This window comes from Poecilia reticulata, chromosome 8, assembly GCF_904066995.2.
Source record: "Poecilia reticulata chromosome 8, P_reticulata-male-v2, whole genome shotgun sequence".
NCBI lineage: Eukaryota > Metazoa > Chordata > Actinopteri > Cyprinodontiformes > Poeciliidae > Poecilia > Poecilia reticulata.
Window position 1 is genome coordinate 8,011,644 of NC_088837.1, and position 22,694 is coordinate 8,034,337.

Sequence of the window (22,694 nt, forward strand, 5' to 3'; positions counted from 1 at the left end):
TAAATTATTCTCAACCAGCCATTGTACAGTCGGGAATCAACGCAGTGACTGTACATAATACATACCGGCTTCATGGCTTCATCCTGATATCCGTCCTCCGTCCGCCATGTTGTCGATCTCTACTGCTTCCCACACTCTACTTTGCAGCAGCCTTTAATAAGGCATTATAAGTGTGGAGTAAACAGAATCTGTTCGATGCAGGGGTTTTTTGTGTGTGTGCGGCAGTATTCTGCCAGACAGCTGGACTTTGTCAAGTAATGTGAAAGTCCTGCAATAAGCAGAAGGGCTCAGGTGTTTTGCTGACTTGCAATGGACGCCAGACACCTTAGGACATAAGGTCATACGCTTAGTTTTACCACTGCAGCTTGTTTTATCTCCTCTCTGTTCTTTGTGTGTGTGTGGTGCTAATTTCTCATAAGCCCAACATGCATCTCATCACAGTTGTGACCGGGCTGGGCGGAAGTATACAACACATTGAACAACTGCCTGATATCAAAGAAGGATTGACGATTTTTAACAAAATCCGTCTGCTCAGGTGAGACAGTTGGGGGATAATCTGTTCGACTCGTTTCGCCAACATTTTTGTAAGAATTTTTGCATCAGTGTTTAGAAGCGATATGAACTGCAGCTCAAAGGGTCTTTATCCTTCTTTAAAAGCAAGGAAATTACAGCTGGACACATTAATCTTTTCTCTCCTTGAATGAAAGAAAGTAGCTATCTTAAAGGCAGGTAGTGGGTATTTTAAATCTTTTTTCACATTTAACGAAAGAAAGTAGCCATCTAAAAGGCAGATAGTGGGTATTTTAAATCTTTTTTCACATTTAACGAAAGAAAGTAGCTTCCTCAAGTTAAAGGAGGAAAGCTTGAGTGTAAATAAATTGAAACGTGCAAACACAGCTTGATGGAAAAATGGATATTTAAAAAAAAAAGCGGGCCACACTGACAATTTTATTGGCTAATGCCCATTTTACGTCACAGCACACCTACCACGTGCTTGACCGTCTCACAAACGCAAGCTACTGTAGTAAACACATGCTTATGTACATTATGGACTAGCAGACCGGCAGAAAGTTTTTGCGTCAGGACTCGAAAAAGAATGGTTCTGCACCGTCAGTGGGGTATCTGTACAGGCGATGTCAGGTATCCTGATCGTATTTGTGGAACTAAAATTCACAGATTTCCAAAATTTGATACGGAATGTCTTGCTTGGATTAAAGCTTGTGCACGACCGCATTTGCAGCTCAACCATCGTAGGATCAATAAGAACAAAGGAGTGTCTGCTGGTGTAAGTATTATTGCTTTGCTTTCTTTGTGTTTAGTGAATGAAAAAGAGAGTCAATAATAAACACATCCATTATCCATTAAAACCTTTTAGCCAAGTACAGCATAATGGCAATACCGATACAAATTCTACATCCTGAAGCCTATCTGTTACAGTCTTAGGTTAGCTGAACAGATCAATATGCAATGTGGACCATATCTGACATTCATTAAAGATTTTATTTTACCTGAAAAGGCTTTTTACTAAACTGTAATCGTGTTAGCCATGCTAATTGTGTTAGCCACCGAGTACCGTGTATCAGGCCTAGGCTCATTCGAACATTTGCCAACAGCAATCACCCTCAAAACCATAAATGCCCAACTTACCCAGCCTTCCAAGAACAATAGGCGTCAGTGATCTTGTCCACAGCTATATTTATGCTGAGGGTGTGAGAATCTGCTGTTTTCCTCATCGACCGGTAGCATTTAGCTGTGACACGCACAATCTTGGAGGCATCGAGTGGCTCAAACACCTTGATGTCGTCCAAAAAAGATGACATGAACTTGTTGGTTCCCTTGTCCATTGTCGTGACTGATATTTTTTGAAAATCCGGTAGAAATGCTAAACTAATCGACTCAGAAATACTCTGCAGAAAGTCAGTCAAAATTAAATTACACATAGAAACTAAGCGGCTTTTGTGAGACATGCAGTCACGCGAGACTTTCGAGGGGCGTTTCTGGGCGAAGCTTGGTAAGGTCCAGGCGGCTTTCCTTTCCCGTTTGAGATAAAGGGATACTTGCTGCAAAATCTTCGCCTCTCGCCGCCGCTGCAGCCATTCTGCGTTTCACCTCTCACTGTGAGTTTGCCTTCAGCCGCTGCTGTCTCCTCTGTCCCCATATTCATGGTGTCCCAGGCGGCCAGGCTGGCACCTGGCTGACAGGCGACACAGCTGGTGGCATGGCCCGATCCCATAAGTGGATTCTCCGCACCCCTCCGCTCATCCTGGTTGGCTTGTTTTTTGTTTTTGTAATTTTTTCTATTTTGGGGGATCTTGAAGGGCATGTCGCCTAGCGCATGTTGCCTAGCAACGAGGCGAGAGTCACAATTAGGCTAATAATATAATTTATGACTCGCAGACTGTGCAGATAACCTCTCTTCAGCCGGCGCATCTCATTCACTAGCATCGATTGGTTGCGAAGTTAACAAATATGGAAGCAGAGAGAAAAATGCGGTAATCTTGATGATCCGGCTGCTCTGCTCTCAGTAGCTCAGAGCGCAAAAGACTGCTGTTTATGAATAATCCCTCTGCGCAGATAGACGTGAATAAGCACGGCTGCTAGACTTGAAAGGGACTGGGAAAAGGAGCAGGAAGTTCAGTGCAGGGCGTAATTGAGCTCAAGAAGTAGCTATCGAGAGCTTGATAACGGTAAATAACGGAGATTTACTACTGTGTGGGAGACGCTGTAAGAGCCCGGAGAGCTACTTGCGCTCGCCGGTGGGGGAGGGGAGATGCTACTATCGGGAAGGGGATTAACTAAAAGCCTGCGCTTTACAGCATTGTGAAACATGAATGAGACATGCGAAGGTTACGTCTTACCCCGACAGCCCGAGGCGGGCGTAGCGTGAGAGATCCGAGGGGAGGTGCTGAAGAGCGGGCTGACAGAAGCCATGCGGATGGAGAGAAGCTGTTGATGTGGCTGATTCAGAGCGGGGAACCGGTGGGAAGGCGATGGTGAAATGGAGAGAAGATGGACGATGAGCTGGGAGGAAACGATGACATGGTCGGCTCGTGCCAGGGCCTGAGGTGAAGAGAGACGGCCTGGGGATGTTGATGGTGGGATTAAATGTCCGCTTGCCTAGATGGATTCTGGCGAAGGAGCAGGAAACGGTGAATCCCTGTCAGGCGAGAGAGCGGCGGGAGCTGCTCGAAGTGATTGAGGCCGGGGTCAGGATAAATTCTCTTGCAACTGAGGAGAAGGAGCCGAGCATGCAGTTAGGCGGCCCTTATGACTACAGGATCACGAGTGGAAAAACGGGGAATCACGAAGAAAAGGATATTTTGAGATTGCTGACTGAGAAGCTGTGGTGAGCGGCTGAACGGATTGATCGCAGCTGGTGAGCAGAGGAGGCCATGGGTGAAGGTCCTTTTGAACTGGAGCCCAAACGATGATTGGCTGGAGTGAGGTTTGGACCGGCGCTGATAGGTTCATGTTGCAGAGAGGGAGGCGCTGATTGATGAGGCAGGTGCGACTAGAGTCTTCTTTGTCAAGACTCCATTTCAACTTGTACATCAATTTTTCCAGTTTTTATAAAAAATCTTTATTGTGTCATCACTTCCTGCTAAAAATAAAAATTGTCGGCCTTTAAAACTGAAAGCCTAAAATGAACATTAGTCCATAATGTTAACATCATACGGATGCTTCTGATGCTTCAGTTAGAAACACACTTCAACCTGGAGAAACTCAAGACGTAGAAAAGACGATTAAAGAGTTTAATGGCAAGAATGAGCAACAATTCTTTGAAAATGAACAACAGTTCTTTGGCGCTCGGGCCCCGGCAGAAGATTTGAGCTGTTATTTGCTGAGAACTCGGGTGTACATCCCAGACACTGATTAGAGATACTCTTCCCCCCGGGGCCCGACACTGGTGGTGGAGGTCGGAAAAGGATGACGTCTTGGAGAGCTGAATGATGCTGGTGGAGAAGGGGGTGGAGGTGGGTTGAGCACGGCTGGAGAGTGGCTGGCGGCGTGGGTGCATATAAGCGGAGCTTGATTGATGATTGAACACGCCGGATCGAGGTCCGGCGCTCAGGTTGGAGGCGGCGAGCATGACGCAGCGATTGGGTGGAGCAGGTGAGGCAGGAGTTTTCCAGCCTGAATTTCCGCCTAGGCTTCATTTTAACCTGGAGAAACTCAGACGTAGAAAAGACGATTAAAGAGTTTAATGGCAAGAATGAACAACAATTCTTTGAAAATGAATAACTGTTCTTTGGCGCTCGGGAGATTTGAGCTGTTATTTGCTGAGAACTCGGGTGTACATCCCCGACGCTGAGACTCTGCCCCAAAAGAGGGCAGAGTCTGGGGCCGAGGCCATAATATGAGAAATACATCAAATACATCAGCTTCACCCATGAAACAAATTTAGGGCCGAAATTAAACATCTCCAAGGTCTTAAAGATACAGTTTCACTCCACCTGGTCAAACGTTTCTCAGCAAAATTAAAATCTCATCACAGTTGTGACCGGGCGGGGTGGAAGTATACAACATATTGAACAAATGCCTGATATCAAAGAAGGATTGATGATTTTTAACAAAATCCGTCTGGTCAGGTGAGACAATTGTGGGGATAATCTGTTCGACTTGTTTTGCCAACATCTTTGTAAGAAGTTTTGCATCAGTATTTAGAAGCGATATGAACTGCAGCTCAAAGGGTCTTTATCCTTCTTTAAAAGCAAGGAAATTACAGCTGGACTCATTAATCTTTTCTTACCTTTAATGAAAGAAAGTAGCTATCTAAAAGGCAGATAGTTGGTATTTTTAATCTTTTTTCACATTTAACGAAAGAAAGTAGCTTCCTCAAGTTAAAGGGGGAAGCTTGAGTGTAAATCAATTGAAACATGTGCAAACACAGCTTGATGGAAAAATTGATATAAAAAAAAAAACAGCGGGCCACACTGACAATGCGGCTGCCCTTTCCCGTTTGAGACAAAGTGATACTTGCTGCAAAATCTTCGCCTCTCGCCGCCGCTGCAGCCATTCTGCGTTTCACCTCACTGTGAGCTCGCCTTCAGCCGCTGCTGTCTCCTCTGTCCCCATGGTCATGGTGTCCCAGGCGGCCAGGCTGGTGGCGTGGCCCGATCCCGTAAAGCTTTTTAAAAGTTTCAAATTTTCTATTAATAAACATGATAAGTTGGAAGAAATGTATAAATAACACACACGCTACCATTTATTCTTAAGTAGCACGCGCTAAAGTCAGCAGAACAGCAAGCACGTCCCCGCTCTCACACAAAAACAAAGCAAAAACGACTTTGTTTCACCACAGAAATATTTCCATAAATCAAGACTGAGGGCGACTGCTGCGCATCCACCGTGGTGTCGCTTATTTGCAGGCGGATTATGGCCTTTTCTTCAGGCAGGGGGCGGGAGAGAAAGAGAGAGAGAGAGAGAGAGAGAGAGAGAGAGAGAGAGAGAGAGAGAGAGAGAGAGAGAGGGGAAATAGTCGAGCATTAGGGTCTGCTGGGAGCCAGCCCTTCCTCACAGCAGCAACAGCACCACCACCGCGTAATCAGGATGGTCCAGGGCAGAAGCCACGTAGCACTTTGTTCACTGATAAGACTCCTTGGAAGAAGTATAAGAGCGCAAACTACAACTCTGAGCATGAGGATTTACTTTCTAAAGAGGAGGAAGGAAGAGCTTGGAGCGCCTTCTAGCTCTTCTCCACTCTGCTGGCAACGGGACGGAGGTCACAGGCGCGCACAGCTCCGCGAGCCGAGTCGCTGTCTCCTTCCTCATCCTCCCCTCCGCGCGCCGTGCTGAGGAGAGAGGCTCGCTCGCGCCTCCATAAATTCACGGTCCGTTGGAGAGGCTCGAGGCTGGACAGCAAGATGAGCTCGTGGGTCCAGCTGCTGCTGCTCGCGTTGCTGGCGGCGTGTGCGCGGTTTGGCGTGGCCGAGGTAAGTAAAAATGGAAATAAAAATGACCAGTAAAAGTTTACCGACACCTATCAGAAAACTTAGCTACACCTTAAACTTTCCTTTAGAACTGTATTATTGAGATATACGATAATATATGTTAGCCCAATATTAATATTTGTCACTGCTTTCCATGTATGGCGCCAGCAACCTCATGAAATAGATTCAACTTTTTATGTTTTGTTTTGTTTATGAATATAAAATATTTCGATTTAGTGCACCTGTTTCAACATACTCTTATAACAAAAGGTTTCCATGTGAGGTGATTAGTTGTTACAAAGAACATTAATGACCAAGGAGGGAAAGGAAGGGGGGTTAAACCCACAGTCAAGTCTCTAGAATCACAAAGTGGAGCCGTTCTGTTGTTTCTGGTGTGATACTCTGGAAATGTTTGTTTAGAGGCTTTTAAAGACAATCGTAGTCGCGGAAGTGCTGCGGTTTTTTCCCATCGCCTACTGAATTCTTTATTTTTTTAAGCTCATATGAGCTTCTGAATACATTCTGTCTGTTTTTCTGGTTTTGCACTAGTTGTTTGTTATTTGGGCTGATTTTTTTTCCTGTTTGTGTCTGAGGAGGACCCTCTGCCTGCAGCGCTGGTGGAGCTGGTTAGAAACATCCCTATCAACTCCATAGAGGACCTCCAGCAGCTGCTGCTCACTTACTCCGTAGGTAAAGACCCAAAGCTTTTGTTTTTCTTTTCCATCTTACAGACACATGGAATCAGTTTATATCAGTTTTAAGATTAAAGAGGAAGCAAAACTCTTTAGTAATCTGGCATCAAAATCCAGTGATGCACTTCAACTGAGCAACAACATCCCTTGAGATCCTTCATTTTCATGTGATTTATTTTTAGATTTTTATACAAAAACAAAATGTTTTATAAAGTTTTTTCACATCCCTGACACATCACCTGTCAATGCACACAAACGAACGGTTGGGTGCGGCTCATATAACATCCATCCATCCATCCATCCATCCATCCATCCATCCATTTTCTTCTGGGGTTGGGTTGCGGGGGCAGCAGCTTCAGAAGGGAGGCCCAGACTTCCCTCTCCCCAGCCACTTCTTCCTACTCCTCCGGGGGAACCCCAAGGCATTCCCAGGCCAGCCCAGAGACATAATCCCTCCAGCGTGTCCTGGGTCTTCCCCGAGGGTGGGAACGTAGATCGACCGGTAAATTGACAGCTTCGCTTTTTGACTCAGCTCCCTTTTCACCACGACGGACCAGTACAGCGCCCGCTTCACTGCAGATGCTGCCCCAATCCGCCTGTCGATCTCCCGCTCCCTTCATTCCTCATTCGTGAACAAGATCCCCAGATACTTAAACTCCTCCACTTGAGGCAGGACGACCCCCCTTACCCGGAGAAGGCACTCTACCCTTTTCCGGCTCAAGACATGGCCTCGGATTTGGAGGCACTGAGCCTCATCCCGGCTGCGAACCGTTCCAGTGAGAGCTGCAGATCATGATTTGATGAAGCCAACATGACCACATCATCTGCAAAAAGCAGATGATGTGGCCACCAAAACGGATCCCCCCAACAGATTGGCTGTGCCTAGAAATTCTGTCCATGAAGGTAATGAACAGAATCGGTGACAAAGGGCAGCTTTGGTGGAGTCCAACTCTCACCGGAAACGAGCCCGACTTACTGCCGGCAATGCGGACCAGACTCTGACACCGGTCATACAGGGACCTGACAGCCCGTATCAAAGGGCCCAGTCCCCCATACTCCCGGAGAACCCCCCACAGGGCCTCCCGAGGGACACGGTCGAACGCCTTCTCCAAGTCCACAAAACACATGTAGACTGGTTGGGCGAACTCCCATGCACCCTTCAGGACCCTGCTGAGGGTGTAGAGCTGGTCCAGTTTTCCACGACCAGGACGAAAACCACACTGCTCTTCCTGAATCCGAGGTTCGACTATCCGACGGTCCCTCCTCCCTGGTAAGAATAGACCTTACCAGGGAGGCTTAAGAGTGTGACCCCCCTGTGATTGGAGCACACCCTCTGGTCCCCCTTTTTAAACAGGGGGACCACCACCCCAGTCTGCCAATCCAGGGGAACTTCCCCCGATGTCCGTGCGACATTGCAGAGTCGCGTGAGCCAACACAACCCTACAACATCCAGAGCCTTGAGGAACTCTGGGCGGATCTCATCTACCCCGGGGCCCTGCCACCGAGGCGCTTTTTGACCACCTCGGCAACCTTGTCCCCAGAGACTGGGGAGCCCAAACCAGAGTTCCCAGGCTCAGCTTCCTCAACAGAAGGCATGTTGGTGGGATTGAGGAGGTCTTAGAAGTATTCCGCCCACCGACCCACAACGTCCCGAGTTGAGGTCAGCAGCACACCATCCCCACTATAAACAGTGTTGGTGCTGCGCTGCTTCCCCCTCTTGAGACGCCGGATGGTGGACCAGAATCGCCTCAAAGCCGTACGGATGTCTTTCTCCATGGCCTCTCCAAACTCGTCCCACGCCCGAGTTTTTGTCTCAGTGACCACCCGAGCCGCATGCCACTTCTCCCGCCGGTACCCATCAGCTGCTTCTGGAGTCCCACAGGTCAAAAATGCCCGATAGGACTCGTTCTTCAGCTTGACAGCATCCCTCACCGAAGGTGTCCACCAATGGGTACGAGGGTTGCCGCCGCGACAGGGACCAACAACCTTGCGGCCGCAGCTCTGATAAGCCGCCTCGGCAATGGAGGCACGGAACATGGTCCACTCAGACTCAATGTCCCCCACCTCCTCCGGAATGTGTTCGAAGTTCTGCCGGAGATGTTAAAGCCCCCACTCACAGGGGACTCCGCCAGACGTTCCCAGCAGATCCTCACTACACGTTTGGGCCTGCCAGGTCTGACCGGCTTCCTCCCCCACCACTGGAACCAACTCACCACCAGGTAGTGGTCAGTGGACAGCTCTGCACCTCTCTTCCCCCGAGTGTCCAAGACATACGGCCGCAGATCCGATGAAACAATGATAAAATCGATCATCGAACTGCGGCCTAGGGTGTCCTGGTGCCAAGTGCACATATGGACACCCTTATGCTTGAACATGGTGTTTGTGATGGACAATCCGTGACGAGCACAGAAGTCCAACAACAGAACACCACTCGAGTTCAGATCGGGGGGGCCGTTCCTCCCAACCACTCCCCTCCAGGTCTCACTGTCATTGCCCACGTGAGCGTTGAAGTCCCCCAGTAGAACAAGGGAGTCCCCATGAGGGGCACTCTCCAGTACCCCCTCTAAGGACTCCAAAAGGGTGGGTAATCTGGACTGTTGTTCGGCCTGTAAGCACTGACAACAGTCAGAACCTGTCCCCCCACCCGTAGGCGGAGGAAGGCAACCCTCTCGTTCACCGTTGGGTAAACCCCAACGAACAGGCACCAAGATGGGGGGCAACAAGTATGCCCACTCCTGCCCGGCGCTTCTCACCGTGGGCAACTCCAGAGTGGAAGTACGTCCAGCCCCTCTCAAGGAAACTGGTTCCAGAACTAGAGCCATGCGTAGAGGTGAGGCCAACTATTTCTAGCTGGCACTTCTCAGCCTCGCACACTAGCTCCGGTTCCTTCCCCACCAGAGAGGTGACGTTCCACGTCCCAAGAGCCAGCTTCTGCAGCCGAGGATCAGACTGCCAGGGTCCTCTCTCTCGGCTGCCGCCCGTTACACACTGCACCCGACGCCTTTGGCCCCTCCGACAAGTGGTGAGTCCATTGGAAGGGGGACCCATGTCTCCTCTTCGGGCTGAGCCTGACCGGGCTTCATGGGTAAAAGCCCATCGTGCCCCACCTATGTTTTAATAGAGTTGAAGCCAAAATCGCTTTATCTCAGCGAAATAAGTAATAAATGGACATCTTGAGTTTACGAAGCTCCACAGTTAAGTTCCAATTTTGTTAGATGTTGACCAGCTTCCAAATGCTGAGAAGCAGTACATCTGACTGTTTTAAACTGGAATCAGGTCTAATTCTTATGTTTTAATAGAGTTGAAGCCAAAATCGCCTTATCTCAGCGAAATAAGTAATAAATGGACTTCTTGAGTTTACGAAGCTTCACAGTTAAGTTCCAATTTTGTTAGATGTTGACCAGCTTCAAAATGCTGAAAAGCAGTACATTTGGCTGTTTTAAACTGGATTCAGGTCTAATTCTTATGTTTTAATAAAGTTGAAGCCAAAATTGCTTTATCTCAGCGAAAGAAGTAATAAATGGACTTCTTGAGTTTACAAAGCTCCACAGTTAAGCCTGGCTCCAGAGTGGGGCCCCGGTGACCCGCGTCCGGGCGAGGGAACGCTAGATCCAAGGTTGTTGTGCATCATAAGAGGTCTTTGGGGTGCGCTTTATCTGGTTCCTCATCTAGAACCTGTCTGCCTTGGGTGACCCTACCAGGGGCATAAAGCCCCAGACAGCATAGCTCCTAGGATCATTGGGACACTCAAACCCCTCCACCACGATAAGGTGGCAGCCCGAGGAGAGGTTCTCTCCTGTCATACTTTATTGGTTTTGATTTTTCAAAACATCACCCACATCAAAGCATAAGAGTGGGGGACATTTCAAAATAAGAGCATACTCACAAAGCTGAACATCATGGAATAATGATAAAACTTTATTTATTAGTTTTTTTGATGATTATGTAATGTTTGTGAACATTTGGAGCCTAATTGAGTCAAAATTGGACAATTTATTTAACTAAACACACAGCATTAGTGTAGATTCACTTAAAATATTTTAGATTTTTAGCTTGGGTTGATTAAATGTAGTTGAGGTTCCATAAATAACAGATCAATGGAGTTCTGATCAGTGTCAGGATAATAAACCTGATTGTTGTGCTCTTACGGTGAGCTGACGTCAGCTGGTTAATTAGTTGCTCCAGCTTCTCAGTTGTTTCACATCTGTTGCATCTTAACTTTTAAAAAAGTTGGATCTTAGCAAGATTCACAGGTTTTCCATTACTGGAAATGTTTCCAAACTTTCCATTTTTACAGTTTTTTTTTTAGCCAGCTTGCAGGCAGTGCACAGCAATGGGTGGGGGAGGGTCAGCACCACACACCACACTGTGCTCTACACATCTGGAAAAAACACCCCACAGTTACTTCTGCCCTTTCTGTACTAGGAGGAGTTTAAACTACAAAAACATTTATATTAAGTTTATGTCTTGGCCAGGTCTTCCTCATAAAAAAGATATTTGAGGTTAAAGAAAATGAAACAAAAACATTAAAACAAGACATTTTGAAACCGTAGTGTACCATGACCGCTCCGCCCCTGGTTTTTGTGCACAGTCAGCGTTTTATTTGTCTTCTTCTAATGGCATAAATGATGTTTGTGTTGCTGTCTCAGATGAGGAGGAAGCTAACTCTGCAGCCAACGGAGGTCACAGACTTCCACGCAGCCCCGGTGAGCCAAACCTCTTTATTTGGTTGTTGTGATCTTTTTTTTTTTTCTTTTACATATTTTTGCGTCGTTTGTCCTATGAGGAAACTTTGGCTAAAGAGCGCTCTGCCAGTCCGTCTGGGAGATGATTAATAGTTTTTGAGACGGAGGGAAAATCTTTTCCCATTAACCTTTTTGTCGTTGTTCTCATGAAGCAGAACTCAAAATTTCCAGAAGCTGATCTACAACTTTCCTTTTCTAGTCTTTGAATAAAACCTATTCAGTGTTTCTGCTTTTCAATACACGTCCTTGTGTGTCAACAACAGAAAAATTCAAACTCTTGAGCAGAGAAGTACACATTGTCTGGCTCATCAAACCTCAGAACGTGCCGCTGACGCCGTAGCATGTCGTGTTTGCTCCCTCAGAAGCTCAGTCCGCCGAGAAGGCTCAATGTAAAGTTCGCACAGAACTGGTCGAGATCACCAGAGACATGGTGGACACCACCAGCGCCAACTTTCTGCTCTTCCCGTGGTGCGTGGAAGCCCAGCGCTGCTCTGGCTGCTGCAACTCCTTTGGCGTTCAGTGCATTTCCAGTGCCACAAACACCAGAAACCTGGAGGTAAATGAACATGCTTTCTCATAACGATTAGTAAGTAGAAAATAGTTAAACCCAAAGTTGGTTCCTGTCCCAAACAGACTTAGATGTTCAATTATTTCCCTTTGATTTAAGACGTTTGTTTCTGATATAAATGACAGGTATCTCCCAAAAGATAATAAAACAATGACAAAGAAGCATTCTGTTGTTACATGCAGCCTTTTTGATAATCGGTAGAAAAAAATGTTAGATTTAGAGAAATTACAGCTGTTTCATGATCGCTTTTTGCATATTTCAGCAGGTTTTTGACACTTTATTTTGGTGATGTTGGAAGGCCTTCTTGCCGTCACCATTAACTCCCTCTGGACTATTAGAAATTTTGAGCTCATCTGAAAGTAATTGAGAATAACAACTAGGCCTGTCACGATAACAAATTCTGCAGGATGATTAATTGTCTAACAAATTATTGCGATAAACAATAACATTGTTTCAAGACCTTTTGACACTGATTTAATGGAAATGACTAGTAATACATGCGATTTCCTGATAGATACACTTTATTTTCAAAAGAACACATAACACTGGAACTGGTAAACTAAATAAAACAACCAAAAACAAAAATAAAATGGATTCTCAGTCTCCATTAACAAAAAACGTACTTTAATAAAAACTAGACAACATAAAGCCAAAGTGGAAATAAATACTGCATTCAACCAAAAGAGTGCAGATTATGAAGTCTGCATACTATTTTTCCCTTCAGTAATCACTGGATTTAAAAAGAGAATATGGGCACATCTGACTACCTAATGCAATAGTTCACACTATACGATTTTTTGCCCCTATTTTCCCTTCATGACAATCTTAGATCGTTGACCGATCTAACCAATCATCCTGCAGTGTGTGGTGTGTTACGGTAGAACGTTGTGGCCGCTCCGATCTAAATCAGGGGTTTCCCCCGACTGGGAGCTTAACGCTGAATGTGACAGGTAGCCAATCAGAAAGTGCGGATTCTCCTCCGCGCTTTCTGAGGGGAAATTACAGAGTGGAATCCCAAACAACTGACACTGCGCAACCGGAAGTCCAGCGGACATTGGAGATGATATGTGAAAATGACATTAATGTTTATTCAACATTTCATGCAAAGAATATAGAAATGACAAGGAGAGGAGTTGGAGCCAAATTGTTACCGCAGTTGATAAACCCGGTAACTTTTCAGCTGTTCTTCGTTAATGTGACATAAATAGGTCATAATGATTTTCATTCAGTCAGGACTTTACGCTGACTCTAGCCACATGCATCGCAGGTAGATTCTAGTAAAGCCTTGATTAATGCCTGGTTTTAAAATGAGCTAACTGGACTTGTAGCCATTATATTGTGCCCAGGTGGCTGGACACCACACGGCATGACGAACCCGATTGGATCGTTATACCTAGGATTTCTGTCGGCTAATGTGTCTCTCAGGTTTTGAAAATGGGCCGACAATCGGCCGACAACTCGTGTAGTGTGCGCTGAACATTACACTAAGGAAATGAAGAAGGGAGCGTCAGTGGAGAGCACTGGAGCTGAGCCTTTTTTCATTCAGTGTCATCAGCAGAGAGAGAAAAAGGTCGGAAGAGACGATAAAGCCGATAATTAAAATGAGGTCGATAGGTTTCATTTATCGTTCGATTAATTGATTTATTGTTTATCGCGACAGGCCTAATAACAACTGTAATTCATAGCAAAACATTTTTTGTAACTTTCTACATAAATGTAAAAATATATCAACAGGTGTTTAATTACAAAAAAAACAAAGATTTTCTCGAAGATCACCTGACAAAAATTGAAATTAGTTTAGCTTGAGTCATCTTCCTTCGGTAACAACTTCCCCATAAAAGAGTGTTGTTTTGCCATTAGTGCTTATACATGTTGCATTCACTGACTGAAAAAAAGTAAGATTTTTAGTTTACAGCCCAACAAACACTGACGAGGTGAATCAGACGCATAAAATGTAAAAGACTTGCTCTGCATCTTATTTCTCTGTGCTTTTCAAGTAGTTCACTCTGAGAAGCAACAGAAAATTGCAGCTCTGATTATTTAACCTCCATTTGTTGCCTAGCAACAGCTCCTTTTTGAGTACATAAAAGCATACATTCGTCATAGCGTCCCCACAAGACATTTTTTTGTTTATTTTCTTGTACTCGGAATACCGCCCAGTGACTCCCGTCTTCTTCTTCTCAACCTCTCCAGGTCACCAAGATCGCGTACAAAAACCAAAGACCCACTCATTCTAAGGTTGTGGTGTCGATAGTGGATCACGTGGAGTGCAAATGTCAATCGATGTACACCGCTCTGCTCAAGAAGAGAGACACTCACAGGCTGCACAGCCACCTGCATCGAAATCAGATCCTCGGCCCGGCACCGGCGCAAGGACAGGTACAAATTTTACTCTGCGCGTTCTCCGTCATCGGGATTAAAGGTTTAACATTAATAACTAGGGTACAGAATGCATTAATCAGTTTTACTGTAATCTCTGAACATCTGATGTTAGCATGAGCTCCTTTTCGCTGCTTCAGAATCTGACGGGTGGTCTTAGATTGGGTTTGCTTCCAGCAGATGCGATCAAACCCAATCAAACGATTATCCTGCGAGTCGACGTGTGACGTAAACACTGCAGACTCTTTTACAAATCAGTGAGGCCTGAGTTTCCTTCCTTCCTCCTCTGTGTGATTCATGTGAAGAAGAGGCAGCCTGGAGTTTGACTTTTATGTCTAGAAAGGTTGTCACAAAGTTGAGTGGGTGAGCAGGTGTGGAGTGGGGGGTCGACGTGAGCCGTGGTCCGTTATAACCAGCAGTGCTACTGTCACTGGCTGGTTCTGCTTTGGCAGCTTCATTGTGCAGGAACATATGAACAGAGGTAGCTAGAAGGCAGACTGGCCTTACTGTAGCACGGTAATGTTAAAAAAAAAGCCTTTTGTTGAATTTCTTGACAGGTTTTGTTTCTCCTATCGGTAGAGAAAGCTGCTACTGTTAGAGAGCGCAGTGATCAGGTGCTGGGTGGGATTAAACTGCAAGAAGTGGCAGAAAAGTGGAAATGATTGGAGTCAAAATATTTTTGATTCTGGTTCTTTTTGTACTTTAGATAGATTTAGAACCACTTCTCTAAAATCATTAAACATTTCTCAATTTTTAGACGCTTTAAAATGAAACATAGTCGAAAGTAATTTGCGCATATCTCTCTTACAAGACAGATTGTAGCCGTACTGACACTTTTCTCTGTTGTTTTTGCCACATTGAAAATGTACCATAACACCCGGCATACAATTTTTTTCAGGACGGACCTGCTCAGGAGAAAGCTTCCCTCATTTGACAGTTCAAAGTCCCAAAGACGGATAAAGATGCAACTGTGTGGGACCGAAGAGGCATCGCTGTACAACTGCGGAAAATAGTGCAATTTCTCTGAATCCTTGCTTAGATATCATGAAAGAGAGATGCTGCACTTCAATGTCGACAACCAAGGCTGTATGGGAGGTTTCTGTTTGGAAGAAGTTGTAATACCACTGGCAAGGTGAAACGTAAAGAATAATTGATTAAAACGTTAACAAAAGTGGATTTAACCGTTTTGCTAAAAATGATGAGTTGCGTAATCTTTAAGACAATCAGAATGAGACCGCAAAACGAGCAGAAATTTTCAGAGTGATATTAATCATCAACTCGCAAAATCAATCATGATCTCTTTTTTTCTTTAACCGTATGTAATTATATTTCACTCATTGCAAACACTGGAATGACACACACACACACACACACACACACACACGTGATCAGCAAACAAAATCAGCATCTAAATCACATTGCAATCGTATTTATAACCCGACTAGTTTCCACTGTTTCGTAATCACAAACTTCAGTGTAATTTCTTCAAATTTCTATAACAGAGAAACACAAAGTAGTGCATAATTCAGAAGCAGATTGAAAGTGAAATATGATTAGAATTTTCTTTTACAAATCAAAAAACATTTTTGAAAGAAAAATCCAAACCTCTGTCCATTTCCTTCCACTTAATCACTGTGCACTGCTTTGCGTTTGTCGCATGAAATCAGAATAAAGTTGATCAAAGTTTGTGGTGTAAATGTGACAAAGTGTTGAAAAAGTTTGGGTGTGTGGATAATTTTGTAAGTAACCAACACAAACTCTGTTGCAGAATCAATGCTATAGATATACATGTGAGCGGACTGTGCGCTACGTTTCTTATTTATTTGTCTTTACTGTGGATTCATGTTCCATAGAAATACTGCCAAGAAGACATGCAGAGACTGAGATTTTCTAAAAGATTTGTGGCTTAGAACAGAAACAAATTGTTAATGGTGCCCAAACTCGCCATGACCTCCCAGTCAGATGTTAAATTTCTTAGTGCAGAAAATGTGTGAATGGTTGTTTTCTGTGTCTAAATTAGTGGTGCTGTGTGCACAAGTCAACACTTCTGTTATTTATCTCAGACGTATTTCACAAAACAGCTTTAGAAATATGTTTTCTCAACCTTCCTCTCTGAATTGAACCTAGTAAAATTAATGAATCTGCTCTCTTTAAGCTCTTCTGTAAGATGTTGCAACACTTTGGTTTAAATTTCTTTGAGACGAATTCAGAAGGCCATGCATTTAAACTTTTAAAACTTTTTTTATGTTATTTTTGTGAATATTTGCCTTTATTTTTAATGACTTGTCTAATCGTACTGCTGTGTCCAGTAATCCACCGTCAGACAAGCATCTTAAGTTATTGACAATCTTGGCCTGTGTTCTTCATGCCAATTTACAACTGTTACTGATTTCTGTCTGATTTAATATATGCAATCGTGAAAAGAGAATGTTTGCCTATTTTCATATGATTATAAGAATCTTTAAATTGAGCTGGAAATCATATTTGGTTTTTGTTTTTATTTGTTTTTATTTTATTTTTAATATCATTGCAGTGACTTATTTCCAAATTAACATGCTAGCGTGTAGCATCATTTTTATAATGCTACATTCTATCATGTTATGGTGATGGTTTGTTTTTTTACATATGAGCAGGCACCATCCTTAACACGATTTTCTCAACCAAACAATATTAACAGCTTGACGTTAACTTCGTGGATACTTCAATATTCTATCACAATGCAGCTAAATTCATAAAACGCATCAGTTTTTCCTCTGTATTACGGTGCCCCATCCCAAATGTGGCACTATATTTCAAGTTATCCTTTCTAATCACTCATAAGTGCCTTTGTTGTTGCTGTTAGGACAAGAGATGATGACAGTATTCACACAGCCGGTTCACTTCAATGTATTCAATAGTGGCGCTGCAGACTTTTATTATAGCGCTGCTGAATTTAATCAGATCCAAAATGGCACAAATGTTCAAAAACAACTAAAATAATTTCCTTGGAGCTTTCTGAAAGCTTTGAGGCTTGATAATAACCCTTCCTGTATTTTACTTCAGAAGAACTAAAATAAATTTCATGCAGTGTTTAGGGGTCGTCATTTCAGGTTCTACCTAAAAACATTCCCACCAGAAACGGCTTTTCTGCCATGAAGTGAAGGTCCAGGTGCAAATTTTGTTTTTCCGGTTTTACTCATAAGGTTTTCACTCCAAACTGTTAGTTTGCCATTATCTCAACATGTTGATTTACTGTACACACACATGTAGAATTGAGTAGATAATTAGATGCTGACTAACTGGAGACTGTCCAACATGTTCGCCTTCATTTGGCTCAGACACAGAAGAAAAAAACTGCCACAGCTGAAGCTATTTATCATACAAAATAAAAAAGTTGTATTGTTAAAGGGTGCTGTTGTAACACAGATGAGAAGGGTATTTTATATATATTAGATGAATGGGCCAATAGGTTCGACAATCGGAGCATGGTTGTTATGATTCATGTCCTGTCCATGCTGCGTTAAGCACTCATTCAGTTCACCTGCCACGCCTGATTGCTTACCTGTTCCACCTGGGCCTTGCCCTACTTAAACACCCCTCAGCCTCTGCTTCCCTGCCAGATTATTGACAGCCACGAGCCAGTAGAGATCCAGCGTTTCCTGCCAAGCCTTCTGTGTTTCTTCAACCCCCCCCTTCTGACCACGGATTTACCCCTCCTGCCAAGCCCTTCACAGATCCCTTCTATTCTGGATTTCTGGACCCTGACCCAAGCTCTGCCTCACAACCACCGATTACCGCCTGCCCCTCAAAGCTAAGTTTGCTCTCTCTGTCCTCCTGTGTATGACTTCTGCCTCATTATCGACAAAGTCCCCTGGGTGTTGCATCTTAGATCTCCCCGTGGAGATCTTCATTGCCTCCTCAGAAGCCTGTTCCACTGGTTTCCTGCATCTCCCTGTCATCAGACCCTCTGTTCCTCTGCTCCACCTGCCCACTGCTCTACAGGTCAGTTAAGCTGAACAGTTCTAAGATACCCCTCCTTTATCCGTGCATCACCAGTCTTCTCCCCTCTCTCCTCAGTCCTGTGTTTGATGACCTCTCCCTGAGCAGAAACCAGTATCTGAAAAAATAAACTTTTTTCCTTTTATATACTCCTTTGTGTGTGTGGTTGAATTTCCGGGTCCCCTCTGAGTGTCCTTACAATGGTGGGGTGTTTAAATGACACACAAAGGCAGGGGTGAAAGTAAGGGGGTACGGCAGGGTACTGCGTACCCCTAAAAGATTTAACGGGGGTACGCAGTACCTGCAAGAGAGGGGAGCGGCTGTCTGCTGTAAAAAAAAATCAACAGGTTCACTGTGCAGCTGTGAGTGCACCCACTAATCAGCCGTGACTGATTAGTTTTTCAAGAACAATCTAAAACACGACTTAATCAGTTAACGTTTTTCCCCATTTCATAGTTTCTTAACTGTTCGTGCTTTGCTAGAGCAGCGGTGCGATACGTCGATCGCGAAAGGTTTTGAATTGATCTCGGCATTAGGTGACAAACTGAACGCTGCCAGGACGCTGAGACCAGCACGACGTCCTCTGACTGGCTTAAAACGTTAACTTTATTAAAGAACAACAAAACGTGTTCAAATTAATGACCCAACAATAATCTCGGTGATTATTGTTTCAACAAGGTGTTGCGCAATTCTGTGCGTTTCGGATCCGTTACCAAAATAACTAGCAGAGCAGGAGTTTAAAATTAACTAATCAACCACCTCTGTGTTCAGGTTAGCGTTTATTAATGATCGCAAAATAAATATCAAGCCTGAAAACCTAATATCGTAACGGACTGAATGTTATGTTTTTAATCTCTGGTCGGCTTGTGGAGTGCAGGAGGTTGCCATGGCAACAGGTGTGCCTAAATGACAGACAGTAAAAAGGTGCGAGTGGTTTAGAGTTGATCACCTGTTCGGGTTGTTCTACCTTCGTTTGTCTTGGCGCATTACAGCCGCTGTAGTTTCTGAACGTTCAATAAACGACAAACTTGGACTAATTACCTCGTTCTTTGTTAGTATATGTGTGACCGGTGGATTTCTGCGTTGTGTGTGTTGTGTGGTGATCAAACAAACCACAAGACATCAAGTCTGGATTTGGAGGCGGTCTCCGTTTATTTAATCTGTCAATCGGGAGATATTAGCATTAGCACCTAGCATGTGCTCCAGTTCTCCAACCCGATCTCTCCCCAGTGGAACGAATAACAAAAGGGCCGCTAACGTACCTGTCAATCGGGAGATATTAGCATTAGCACCTAGCATGTGCTCCAGTTCTCCAACCCGATCTATACAAAATAATAGTTAGCATGCATCAAATGATATAAAGGTGTAATAGCAACTCAAATGAAAATATCCAAACACTTATCATTAATACAGAAGGAAAAATAAACATTTGAACAATATAAATGAAAGGATTACAATAGATTATAAAACTTGCCTCTCCCCAGTGGAACGAATAACAAAAGGGGAGAGGAAATTAATAATTTAATATTTATAATAGTCCTGGAGGACCCTGAACAAAAGAAGAAGAAAATAAGGCGGAGTTGGAGGACCAAACCTCTTATAGTAGACACAGAGGAACACAGCAACAGTCAAGTAGAAGCAGACAAATACATAAAAGAACACATTTTGTGGAAATATAAAACTATTAATATAGACCCAGTTACATTCACCCCCCTAGATTTACACAAAATTATAAAATCATAAGGAAAACAGACAAACAAACAAACAAAAACCATTCAACACAGGCCAAAAATCACCACAGCCAACTGACAAAGTCGGCAGAAGAGCCATCTAGTAAAAGATTAAGAGGTGACAGAAACCTATCAGACAGGATGCGGTGCCCTATACACCACACCGTTTTGGCCAATGACAATATTCAGAAATAAAATCGTGCACATGCCATCCACGTACTCAACAAAACACTTGCCTAGAAGCATAACAATCAGGTGACCAAAGATGAAGTACTGGGAAAAACAAACAAACAAAAGAGAAAAAAAATAAAAATTACACAGCTGTAATAGGAGGTTTAACTTTTTGACTCTCAAAAACAGACTCAATCTGGGCCATAGACTCAATCAACCTACACACTGGCTTAATAATCCTGCCAAGACGTGTAGTCACTCTGTGACCTAATCCCTGAAGGTCATTCAAGTCCCTTGGATGACTATGTGACTCAATGGAAGGGATTGAAGGAGCACTTGCACCAGCCCACCCAAGGGGGGCAGAAGACTTCCCATCAGAAGAGGGTAAGTCTTCGCTCCCACATGACGACTGTGCCTGAACCCAGGATGCCGTACGGGCTTCAGCAGACTCACTGGCACAAGGAGGCATACCAGGCCCAAGGGTGTCAGCTCCTCTTTCCGAGGTAGAGGTATCGGGCTCCCCAGGGGCAGCAACAAAACTAACAGAGTGCTGCTCAGCCAATGAAGGGTCCAAAGGCAAGAAGTTGACCTGGAGTAGGAGGTTGCGATGAACTGTCTTTTCACGTCCTGTCGAATCCCTGATCTTATAAACGTTGAGGCCGGGTTTAGAAGCGACCACCTCAAAAACTGTAGACTCCCATTTATCTGACAGCTTACGTTTCCCTCTCGCACCCTTGTTTGCCAACAGCACCCGGTCCCCCACCAACAGAGGTAAGCCCCTGACCCTTTTGTTGTACTGCCTTGATTGATGTCTCTGCTCAGAAGCACTGTGTTCTTGAGCCAGGGCCATAGCAGAATGTAAATCATCCATGAGTGACTTGACATAGGCATTGTAATCACAAACTGTGTCATCACGAAGAACACTCTTGAAAATGAGATCAACCAGTAACCGTGGGACCCGTCCAAACATCAGGTAAAAAGGTGCAAACCCAGTCGTTTCATGTGCAGTACAATTGTACACAAATGTCATCGACTGAATCATTTGTGGCCACTTCTGCTTCACTCTAGGAGGCAGAGATCTCAACATGCTCCCCAAAGTTCGGTTAAACCTCTCCGTAATGCCATTGCCCATGGGGTGGTAGGGTGTAGTGTGTGATTTCATAATCCCACCCATATCCAATAATTCTGCCACCAACTCACTCTCAAAGCTTGGGCCCTGGTCAGAGTGTATGCGCTGAGGGAAACCATATATGCAGAAGAAACCCTCCCACAGCTTCTTTGCCACACTCTTAGCTGACTGGTCATGACAGGTGAAGGCATGTGCCAACTTAGTAAAGTGGTCAGTGATTACAAGCACATCCACAGACTTGTTGTGACTGTCTTCAGCTGACCAGAAATCAATGCACACTAACTCAAGAGGAGCACAGGTCTTTATACTCTCCAGTGGTGCCCTGGCAGCTGGCTCAGGGGTCTTACTGAGAACACATCTTGAACACTGCCTTACATAGTTACGCACATCCTTGTCCATATCAAACCAAAAAAAACGTTGACGAGCCAGCGACAAAGTGCGCGGCTGGCCTTGGTGACCGGCGTTGTCATGTATGCCAGAAAGTACCACTGACCGAAGGGACTCTGGTACGACAAACTGGAAGCGCTTGTGTTTCGTCAAGGGATCTTTTGTGACACGGTAAAGAATCCCATCCAAAAGCACAAGTCTATCCCACTGCTTCAAAAGTTTCACGGTCTGCTGACACTCGTTGTGGCGTTCACGTCTAGAAGGCCTCCGCTTCCTGGTCACATAATGGAGAACCCTGGAAAGCGTGGCATCACGCTCCTGTTGAGACTGAAGCTCCGCCTTGGATAGCACAGAGGAATCATCAACATTAGGAACAACAACTGATGGCAAGTGGTCAGCTAGGGACGTGGCACGGTGTCTAGGCGCCACTTCCCAGTTGCTGATGGACGATAACACCGAAGATACATCATCGTCAGACATGGAGACATTGACAGCCGTTGAGAACGGTAAGTCAACCAAAGACTGGGGGTGGCAAGTCAGATGAAAAGCTGCCTGCACAGACTCATCCTTGACATCACAGGCCTGCTTCAATAGCTCAGCATAGGGTTCTGCCAGCACACGTTCAGCCAGTGACTTGACAAATGGTCCTCTGCTCAGAGCATCCGCCACAATATTCAACCTGCCCGGGACATACTTGATGTCAAAGGTGTATGGAGAAAGCTTGGAGACCCAGCGTTGCTCACAAGCATCCAACTTTGGCTTGGTCAGAATATACGTGAGAGGGTTATTGTCGGTCCAAACAGTGAATATATGACCCTTGAGCCAGTGACTGAATTTATCACACACTGCCCATTTAAGAGCCAAAAACTCAAGTCTGTGAGCGGGGTACTTGGCTTGGCTACGACTGAGAGACTTGCTAGCAAAAGCAACTGGTCGTGCCCTCTCCTCACCCACCGGTACCTGAGAAAGAACGGCACCCAGACCA

General features: G+C 44.7%; 3 protein-coding genes across 7 annotated transcripts in view; 2 read left to right on the plus strand and 1 right to left on the minus strand.

The window, feature by feature from the left end:
• LOC145552483 (uncharacterized) overlaps positions 1-4,757 on the minus strand; it is a 90,399-nt gene extending 85,642 nt beyond the window's left edge. For all 3 annotated transcript variants that reach the window (XM_081609798.1, XM_081609797.1, XM_081609799.1), the window contains exon 1: positions 66-4,757. In XM_081609798.1, the coding sequence (XP_081465924.1) occupies positions 66-74 (9 nt within the window). In that variant the 5' untranslated portion in view covers positions 75-4,757. The remainder of the gene's footprint in view (positions 1-65) is intronic.
• The window catches only part of LOC145552484 (platelet-derived growth factor subunit B-like), a 59,651-nt gene that overhangs the window by 11,921 nt on the left and 25,036 nt on the right, over positions 1-22,694 (plus strand). The gene's annotated exons all lie outside the window — the stretch shown is intronic.
• On the plus strand, positions 5,659-16,797 carry LOC103468597 (platelet-derived growth factor subunit B-like). 3 transcript variants are annotated; one of them, XM_081609786.1, is made up of 6 exons: positions 5,659-5,933; positions 6,524-6,620; positions 11,272-11,328; positions 11,730-11,923; positions 14,129-14,314; positions 15,213-16,797. In XM_081609786.1, exons 1-6 carry the CDS (start codon positions 5,865-5,867, stop codon positions 15,246-15,248), a joined length of 639 nt encoding a protein of 212 aa, XP_081465912.1. In that variant the 5' UTR covers positions 5,659-5,864; the 3' UTR covers positions 15,249-16,797. The 3 variants fall into 3 exon arrangements, with proteins under 3 accessions (XP_081465912.1, XP_081465913.1, XP_081465911.1); XM_081609787.1 differs by having other exon boundaries at positions 5,662-5,933; positions 6,527-6,620; XM_081609785.1 differs by lacking the exons at positions 5,659-5,933; positions 6,524-6,620 and adding exons at positions 8,589-9,452; positions 9,521-9,644.